Consider the following 10,469-nt stretch of genomic DNA (forward strand, 5'->3'; position numbering starts at 1 on the left):
TTCGGCCACGTACCCTGATGCGTGGCAGAGCGCTCGGGTGCCTTAGCCATGGCGGCTTGGCACGTGGACACGATCTCACGTGAGCCGCCCTCGTGTCTTCTCGCCGCTCAGTGCCTTCGCGCCCGAGGAAACCCCGCCGCTCTTCGCAGTTCTCTACATCCTCTCTGCATCGCACGTGTCGCCGTGTCATGCTCCGTACGCTGCGTCGACCTCGACCGACTCGAGACAAGCCGCCGCTGCCGCCGCTCAGCGGGACCATTTTAAGCGGACCTCGCCGCGCTCGTCCGCCGATCATCAGGAAAGAACAGGCAAAGCCACTCACTCACTCACCAGTCACCACGTCCAGCTCCACACACCAGCTTCCGAGCTAGCACGCACTCGATCGCGTCTGCCTCGCTGAGCCACTGACAATGGCGTCGCAGCAGCAGAGCAGGAAGGACGCCGCGTCGAAGCGGGAGGAAGGCGGCCAGGGCGGCGTCAGCCTGGAGGAGATCGGCAAGTTCCGCGCCGAGGCGCAGCAGAACTCGGCGGACGCCATCCGCGCCGCGCAGGAGCGGTACAACCAGAACCTGCAGCACGGCGCCGGCGGCGGCGCCAGGGGGGCGGTCACCGTCACCCAGGCGCCTGGCGCCACGGTCATCTCCTACCAGGAGCACAAGGCCCTTCCCGAGGGCGCCCAGCAGGGCCGCGCGGCGCACGGTCAGGGCGCCAACGCGCCGGCAGGGGGCACGACGGCGTCGTCTCGGGGCACCGAGAAACAGCACGCCGCGAAGCAGGAGGAGGGCCGTGGGCATGGCACGGCCCACAAGGAGCAGAAGGGCTCGGCGGCGGTCACCCGTGCCGCCGAGGGCGGCCACGACAAGCAGGGCAAAGAGAGCGCCGCGCGCGGCACCAACGCGCCGGCAGGCGCCACGGTGGCCTCATCTCGGGGTGCTGAGAAGCAGCACCACACGAAGCAGGAGGAGGGCCGTGGGCATGGCACGGGCCACAGGGAGCAGAAGGGTTCGGCAGCGGTCACCCACGCCACTGAGGACAGGGGCAAGGAGGGCGACTCGGCAGCCGCCTCTGCGCGCGGCGCCAAGGACGCGGCCATGCACGCGCTCGGCATCACGGGAGAACAAACTGTGGCCAAGGGCGCCGGAACGAAGGACGCCGGCGCGCATGGCGCGCAGGCCCGTGGGCATCGTACGGGCCACAAGGAGCAGAAGAGCTCAGACTCAGCCGCGCGCACGCTCGGCTCCACTGGAGACTACGCTGCGGCCAAGGGAGCCCAAGCCAAGGACGCCGGCGCGCATGGCGCGCAGGCCACCGCGGAAGGGACGGAGGAGGCCACGGCTACCGCCGCAGAGTACGCCAAACAGGCGGCAGCAAAGGCGAAGGAGGTCACGCTCACCACGGGCGAGATGACGGCGGAGTACGCGAAGCAGGCCGCCGTGAAGGCCAGGGACGTCACGGTGAGCACCGGCGGGACGGCCGCGGAGTACGCCAAGACGGCCGCCGAGAAGGCGAGAGAGGCGGCGCTGGCGGCCGGCAAGACGACGGCCGAGTACACGCAACAGGCGGCGGTGAAGGGCAAGGACGTCACAGTCTCCACCGGCGGGACGGCCGCGGAGTACGCCAAGACGGCCGCCGAGAAGGCCAAGGATACCGCGCTGGCGGCCGGCAAGACGACGGCAGATTACACTCAGCAGGCGGCGGTGAAAACCAAGGACGTGACGCTGTCGACAGCCGCGCAAGCGGCGCAGAAGGCCAAGGAGGTGACCGCGGTCACGGCGCAGAAGGTGGCGGAGTACACGAAGGAGATGGCGGAGCAAGGGAACGCCACGGCCGCCCAGGCCGAGGAGAAGGCGAAGGAGGCCGCAGCCCGCGCCGCCGACAAGGCGGAGGAGCCGAGCTTCGACACGGACACACAGGCCACGGACAAAGCCAAGAGCACAGCCGCAGGGGCGGCGGACAAGACCCGCGACACGGCCGAGCAAACCATGGACAAGGCCAAGGACGTAACTGGAGACACGGGGAACAGGACCGGAAGCATGGCTGCGCAGGTGAAGGACACGACCGGAGCCATGGCGCAGAAGGCCACTGATACGGCCGCGTACATCAAGGACTCGGTAACGGGCGCAGCAGGAGGCACGGCGGACAAGGCCCGCGACACCACCGAGCAAACAATGGGCAGGGCCAAGGACGCCACCGGAGACACGGGGAACAGGACCGGGAGCATGGCCGCCCAGGTGAAGGACGCGACAGGAGCCATGGTGCAGAAGGCCGGCGACACGGCCGCGTACATCAAGGACTCGGTGACGGGCGCGGCGGGAGGCGCCGTGGACAAGACCCGGGACGCCACGTCGCAGGTCGCGCAGAAGGCAGGGGAGGCGACGAACAGGGCGGTGGAGACCGGCAAAAGCGCCACCGGCGGCGGCACGACCAAGGCGAAGGTACGTGCGCCATCGTGTCCTGCCGCAAGCGTCCGATCCTACGGTGTCTCTGTAAGTGTGATGTATCCATAGTTGATGGCTCAGCTGTGACGTGTGCATGCAGGGTGAAGGCACCGAAGACACCAAGATCGTGGAAGACGTGCTGGAGGTGGTGGGCGCGACCGTGGAGGCGGTGGGCGCGACCGTGACCGGGCTAGCGCAGCACACCAAGGGCATCGTCGCCGGCGAAGAGGAGCTCATCCCGGTCGAGGGGGAGGCCGGGAAGGTCGCCGGAGCCGGCGAGGGCAGGGTGAAATCCGAGTGAGCAGATCCACACGTACGTCGCAGCAAAAATGTTGAGAGAATGTTGGTTGTGCAGTCACTTTGATCAGACACGTTTAAAAGGGTGCTGTATATAGTTGTAATAATAAGTAGTGCACTATATGGAGTGCTCAGGTGAGCCGAATAATGGTCGTTTATAGGTAAGAGGACTATGTCCCAGATGTTTAAGCTTGCTACTAGACGTTTGGAAGGGCTCAGCTAGTCGAATCTCATATCTTATGAAATGAAATGGCTATCTAGTGGATGTGAAGTTTTTGCACCCGAGCTCATCCATTGTAAAATCGAATTAAAAAAAACTGAAATTTTTAGGCCAACTTTGACAAATATGAGCTTGCAAAGTTTCATCAATGCAAAGTTTTATCATGAAATCACATATAAATATGAGCTTGCAAAGTTTCATCATTGCAAAAGTTTTATCATGAAATCACATATTTAGAAGTCGTGAAGTAAAGACCGACATTCTGATACAAAATACTACCACAATTCATGAAAAATGCCTACAAACTACCACTTTACAAATTTGTGCCGAAAACTATCATTTTCTTACTAATCCTTGACTAAAAACTACCAAGTCTGAAAAGAGCACGATTCGGCTCTTTTAAACACGTTTCTGACTAGTTGGCCCCACACGTCAGTGTCTATCTTCTTGCTCACAAACACCTTGTCTTCGTACCCCACGGCTGGGAGCTCGCCGGCGAGGTAGTTGCCGGCGAGCGAGAGCACGCGCAGCTCGGTGACTGGCCTATCCAACCCCCGGCCGACCCTCCTCATCCTTCTTCCCCTTTGTCCGGAGCACGACCTCCAGCAGGGCGGCGGTGCGCCCCTCCATTGCACGCGGCAGCGCTCCTCTGGCCAGAGCGCGGCGATGCACCCCGGAGCACGACGGCGGTGCACCCCTCGGCGCCGGCCGGCAAGGCAAGGAGCAGCAGCAATGGCGGCCGTCAAGGAATAGCAGGCGCGAGCGACAAGGAGCAGCAGGGAGCAGCCGGCGCGGGCCACAAGGAGTAGCAGGAGCAGCAAGCACGGCCGAGCGGGACCATGGCTGAGCTCGAGCCCGGGCACGGCGGCGGCCATGACTAGCTCCTGCCATTAATCCGTCAAAAGCACTTAATGGCGAGGCCGCGGCGAGTCTGAGAGAGGCTAGAGGCGAGGCTGCGGCTATGGCGCATGGGGGCAGGGTGCTGGACTGCTTCGCCGCGTGCGTGGAAACCGGCGCCGGTTGCGGCTGCCTGTGTGCGCGCGCGCGCTGGCACCGGAGGAGGAGATGGAGGAGAGGAAGGCTTTGGTGACTGGGAGCAGCCAAGTGGTGAGGCTCAGCGACCTCGTCGTCCAGGACGCTGGGCTTTCATCTGCTGGCCGCCATTGCGTGCTTCGCCGGGGCGTAGCCATTGAGAAGAGCGCGGAGTGCACATGAGGTGTTTGAGGAAATGCCCCACAGAGAGGGAGGAGGAGGAGGAAGAAGATTGATGCTGACAGGTGGGTCCATCCTATCAGAAATGCGTTTAGAAGAAGTGAATCGACCATTTTCCCGGCATGGTAGTTTTTAATCAAAGAATAGTGAAAAAGTGGTAGTTTTCGGCACAAATTTGTAAAATGATAGTTTATAGGCACGGTTTCATGAAATGTGATAGTTTTTTGTTAAATACTCGATAAGAACATTTTTCAAAGTACTTCACACAAAAAATTTAGATTTTTGTGATTTTTAATGTTTTTCGATTTGTTCATCCCGAACTCATTTGAGCTCGGGTCCGCTATATAGTAGGATACATCGTATTTTTAGCCGAGTGAACTAGACAAATGTTCGTGTAAATCTGAAATGACACTCGTCCACTTCAATGTTAGAATCATCAAGCTCTATAGGGGAAATACTTGTCACGTTGGGCTTAGAGCATCTACAAATCTGTCCACGGGCTCCAACTGCATCCAGATATCTCATATTAGATTTTCAGATCCATACAAAGCAACTGGGCCTCCTCCTCCTCATTTATCTCCGCGTCTAGTTCGAGGGCGTTGAACACCGCCTGCTGCCGGTTGGCCTCCACGTAAGAATCATCTTGGATGGACTTCAGGATAACCTGCTGCTCCACCATCTCGACGACTTGGGCGACGGCGAACTTCACCATGTTGAAGCCTTGCTCCGGCAGCTCCGCCCTGTGCTCCTCCGGATCGGCCTCTGCCATCGGCTCCGGCACCTGCTGCTCCTCATACTATTCTGAAAAAAGAAACACTGATAACTGATAAAGGGTGCTAGAGTTTGTAGATAAAGCACAACAAAAAAATAAACACTGATAACTGACCACTCATACTCATAGCTGATACTATTCTGAAAAGAGGTTCTAGTGGCTCCAAGCCACACGCGCGTGCACAACAAAAATATGGTTCACTTAACAAGAAGTCTGAATGAAGTGTCAAATAGCAACAACTAAATAAACACGGAGAGGCTGAAAACATAGTGGCCAACTATAGCTATCGTCGTCGTGTATGCATGTCCTTTACCACCCTTCAGGTCAGCAACAAATGTGTGCCCCACATAGGGCTCATATAGCATACTGTCGCCATCCGCATCGTTGAATGCAACCCTTGTGTTGCATGGGACAACTTTTGAACCAAAATAAAACGCGGGGAAAAAAAGGATAAGCACAAAAAACACAATGGTGAAAGTTTTGACAAAGGGGAGAACGACAAAATGTAGTATACAACTGTTTGCACAAAAAGATGAGTGAAGTGCATCCTAGGTCCTTGAACTATTTTTAAGGTGTCACATAGGTCCTTAAACTATGAAAAGTGCCATATAGGTCCTTAGAAATCCTTGAAGTGTAATAAGTGTGTATATATGTGACACCTCTGAAATAGTTCAAGGACCTACGTGACACCTTCGAAATAGTTTGAGGACCAGAATGGCACACATATTGCACCTTGAGGACCTAGATGACGACTTTCATAGTTCGAGGACCTATGTGACACCTCTGAAATAGTTCGAGGACCTATGATCTACTTCACTCCAAAAAGATTGTTACCACTGATCTTTCGAAGCCCCCTGACAGTGACAACCAAACCCCGAATGATAAGCCTGCTGAATTGTCGCTTGCGCAGTCAAGACATGCAGATTTGATATGCCATTTCCTGTTGCGTGCATTGTCAAAAAAAAGGTTTATTTTAGTCTAAACCAAACTAAAAATTTGGAAAATTCAAACTATGAAAAGTGATGCAAATGATGCCCATTCCTTGGAGAAAATGACTGAAACTTGAACCAAAACCACATAACGGAGCCTACATTCTGAAGACAAAAATTGTAGAAGACACACAAATAAGGAAAATCTAATGACTTACCTTCAAGAATTATGCTGGAAAACGAAGAAAATGAGTAGAGACTTACTAGGAAAAAATGAGTAGAAATACATTGAGACTGATGGTTGATAACTAATACTAAAAATTCAACCAAGAACGAGAGAACAAATAAAACACTCCTAAAAAATAAATCATGAAGACTGAAGACTGATACTAAGAACTAAACCAAGACAGAGAACAAACTAAAACAATCCTAAATAATAAAACATGGAGATTGGAAACCCATAGCTGGATACTAATGGCTGATACAAGAAACGAGAAAAAAAAAGAGAAAACAAATTAAAACACTACAAACTAATTGATTGAAAACTAATGATTGCTAATAAGAACTAAACCAAGACTGAAGAAAATAATAGACTAAGGGAAAAAAATGAAGAAATAAGATAAACAGATTAACTGGGGTACTGAATAAATAATGAAATGATAAAATTAAATTAAATGAGGAACAAAACTATAACTTGGAAGACTGATGCTATTGACCATAGCTACACGACTGAAAACTAAAAACTGGTAGCAAATTAAGATACACAAAAGAAGTAATGAAAATAATAAATGACAAAGACCTATGAGGAACAGGACTGAAAACGTATAGATATCGTGTCCACTCCCTGCTTAAAGAAACAAGACTGATGACTGATACAAACCTGAAAACATGGAGAGACTAAAATGATGACCACAAAACTGAAAACTGGGGACTGATGAGAGACTAATGCCACTGACCTAACCATGCAAGACTATACACTATAGACTGAACCATGAAGAAACTGAAAACTATACACTGAACCTTGAAAACATGTACTCCCTCCGATTCATTTAATGTAGGGAAAGGCTGCGTACTATAGACCCAAAGTGGTCGGACCCTTCCCTGAACCCTGCGCAAGCGGGAGCTACATGCACCAGGTTGCCCTTTTAGTTACATCAACAGTATTACGATATCTGCAGATGCTGAGTTACACTGGTAAAACACACATATATAAGGATTGCCACAAAGAAGCTAAATGCAATAGATGGTTAGTACTATCTTAGATCCTTCGAGCCCATAATATAACTGAAAAAGAGCTGAGTATGAAAATTGTCCTATTTGTTTAATCAGAGTACTCGAGTGGCTTAAAATTTGTAATGAAAAACAGAAAAAAGTGAGATATGAAAATGTTACAGGGCGGGCAAATCATGTGAAGCAAACTATAAAAGTTATACTACTACCACCACCACCGTAAAAGTTAAAAAAGCATGGATGTATTTTTACCATTCTGCATCATAGTTTCAGCAGTTGGCTCAGTAGAAACAAATAAACTGTCAGATTAACAGTGCCGCTCGTCGAGTATGTACGAGCAATTCCCTGGGGCATTGCTTAAAAATCTGAAGGAAAAAAAACCCGATCAAAAGGACAACAAAGCTAGCTAGCTGGCTATTCAGACTTCACGAAAAGGCTATGAAAAATCCAACACGAGGACATACTGACTAGTCTGAAAATATTACTTGGAAAAGGAATAACTAATCTGAACTGCTCATCTGATCGACACAAACACACACACACCTGCCACACGAATGATGATGGATCAACAAGTACCATCGGAAACACCTGTAGAGCACCTTTATAATCACCCAGTTACGTTGTGACGTTTGGTAGCACACAAAGTGTTCCTCCGGTAATCGGGAGTTGCATAATCTCATAGTCATAGGAACATGTATAAGTCAAGAAGAAAGCAATAGCAATAAACTAAAACGATCAAGTGCTAAGCTAACAGAATGGGTCAAGTCAATCACATCATTCTCCTAATGATGTGATCCCATTTATCAAATGATAACTCATGTCTATGGTTAGGAAACCTTAACCATCTTTTATCAACGAGCTAGTCAAGTAGAGGCATACTAGTGACACTTTATTGTCTATGTATTCACACATGTATTATGTTTCCGGTTAATACAATTCTAACATGAATAATAAACAGTTATCATGAAATAAGAAAATAAATAATAACTTTATTATTACCATTAGGGAGGGCGCGAGGAAGCGGCCGGGGACACGATCAGGGCGACAAGTGGGAGGTGCCCGTCAGCCATGGAGGAGCCGCATGTCGAGGTGGTCACCGTGGAGAAGAAGAAGCCGCGGGTGGGCGGCGGCGCAGCTTGGCCTTTGTCGCGCGCTTTTCCCTACGACGGCTACTGACGGTGTCTGGGGCTGGTTCCTACCACATGTAACGAGGGAAGGAGGAACTAAGCCATCGACAAGCTTTTTTGGACGGACAGAGTATTTATGTGAGGTGTTACTTGTGATGGGCGACCCCAGCCCCTGTGCCCCTCCACCAGCCCCCACCGGTGGCTGCCACTCTTCCGACGCCTCCCTTGACCAAAGGCATGGCGAACGCGAACAAAATGGAGTCCACACGGGAGCGGAAGCTAGCGGTCCAGCGGAACGTAGGTCAATTATATCTTAATGTTTGTTGAGGAGCACTTCAGACAAAGGGGGCTAATCAGAGTTGAGGGGACAAAGAAGATAAGATATCCATGAACTCAGGGAAATCTTTGACATTGAAGCGTAATAATCAATGGTACACTTAAGAATTTTCTTTGGGGGGGGGGGGGCATTGGTCCCCTTTGGCCCCATGAACCTTTCGTCACTGGATGAGGCTGTATGAGCATTCCAATTTCTACCCTAACTCCAGAGCGCCGCCTAACTCCAGAGCTCTCTCCAATGGTGATGCGGCTGGAGGGAGTGCGCCGCCTAACTCCAGAGCTCTCTCCAACGGAAGCTCCACCCTACGAGGACAATGTCTCTTCGAAATCTAAGTGCAGGCTACCGGCATCAACGGCACGTGAGAAACACAGGATAAAACTAGCAAATTACATTACACTTATTGCAGCTCCTCAAAAATTATTCTTCTCTGTGTCACTCTAGCTGCTTTCGTCTTGTGTTGCAACTCAGGTCAACCGGAAAAGGGTCGCAGATGCAGACAAGGCGAGCGCGCCTAACAAATTGTTTGAGGGTCTAGTGAGGTGCCTAATGACTGTATCCTCGTAGATGGCCTCATCAGCGGCGCCACCGACCAGCGGCCAAGACGAGGAGTCCCCTTGTACCCTCAGGACCCCTCGCCTACGACATCCTGGAGTTGGGCAGCAGGGACATCGGCTACACGTGATCGACACGGTGTCGTTCGATCAGAATACGCTAGCTAGCACCACACTTCTCGCGCCGGAGATTGAAGTGAGTTCGCCGGAGCCGGTGAAGGTAGGGAGAAATCCAAGTGAGCAGATCGATGCGTCGCTGCCAAAATGTTTGTGAGCATGGGGGAGCTTGGTTGTGCGGTCACTTTGATCAGACACGTTTTTAAGACTTACTACCTCTGTTCTGGTTTATTGGCCTCCTTTGTAATTTGTGTCAAGATTTGACCATGAATTTAACTAACAAAATGATAATGCATGTCACAAAAAGAAATATTTTGGATTCGTATTTGAACATAGTGTCTAATGTTAGAATTTATTGTGACATCCATTACATTTTGTTAATTAAATTTTGTCAATTTTTTCCACTAAATACGAAGGGGGCCAATAAACCAGGACAAAGGTAGTACGTTAAGAATGTGTTGTAAACATAGTTATACTGATAAGTAGTGCAATACTCATATTATTAGATTTTTTGAGAAGTCAAACATTACAAACTTTGACCAAGTTTTATAGAGAAAACCATATATGTCTAAAATACCAAATACATATTATTAGGTACTACCTCCGTCGTGTCTTATTAGTTCTTCTTATAGTTTGGGTCAAACTTTGACCTTTGATTTAACTATCAAAAAATAAGCTATGTACCCTAAAAATAGTATCATTAGAAAACCCTTGCAATGTGAATCCAACAATATAAGTTTTGTGACATACAACTTATAATTTGTTAATCAAATCTACGGTTAAAGTTAGGCACAAAATACGAAGGAGACTAATAAACCCGAATGGAGGTAGTACATGATAAGACATGTTTTCATATTAGGTACATATTGTATCATAGATATAAATAGTTTTGTCTATAAAGTTGGTCAACGTCAAAGATTGTAAGATTTGGCTTTCCTGAAAAATCTATATGCATTATATTATGGAACATAGGGAGTATATGGAGTGCTCAGGTCAAGTCCAATAATGGTTGTTTACTACAGGTAAGTGGGGCTATGTCCTGATGTTCAAGCTACTACTAGTACGTATGCAAGTGGTCAGCTAGTCGAATGTTCAAATCTTACGAAATGAAGTGGCCATTATAATGAGTTAATTGCAAAAAACCACCACATTTGGGGCTTCTTCTGCAGAAAACAACCCGGTCTCTAATCATTTGCAAAAAACACCACGCATTCGGTAAACTTTTTGCAAAAAGCACTG

At 50.0% G+C, this 10,469-nt stretch overlaps 1 protein-coding gene across 1 annotated transcript; it reads left to right on the top strand.

Annotated features, from left to right (window-relative positions):
• The first annotated feature begins 243 nt into the window (after positions 1–243).
• LOC123143676 (embryonic protein DC-8) lies at positions 244–3,015 on the top strand. The gene is made up of 2 exons (XM_044562633.1): positions 244–2,435; positions 2,539–3,015. The coding sequence occupies exons 1-2, from the start codon at positions 411–413 to the stop codon at positions 2,737–2,739; spliced, it is 2,226 nt and encodes a 741-aa protein (XP_044418568.1). The 5' UTR covers positions 244–410; the 3' UTR covers positions 2,740–3,015.
• Positions 3,016–10,469: the final 7,454 nt, after the last annotated feature.

The sequence above is a fragment of the Triticum aestivum genome, chromosome 1B (assembly GCF_018294505.1).
Source record: "Triticum aestivum cultivar Chinese Spring chromosome 1B, IWGSC CS RefSeq v2.1, whole genome shotgun sequence".
Classification (NCBI taxonomy): domain Eukaryota; kingdom Viridiplantae; phylum Streptophyta; class Magnoliopsida; order Poales; family Poaceae; genus Triticum; species Triticum aestivum.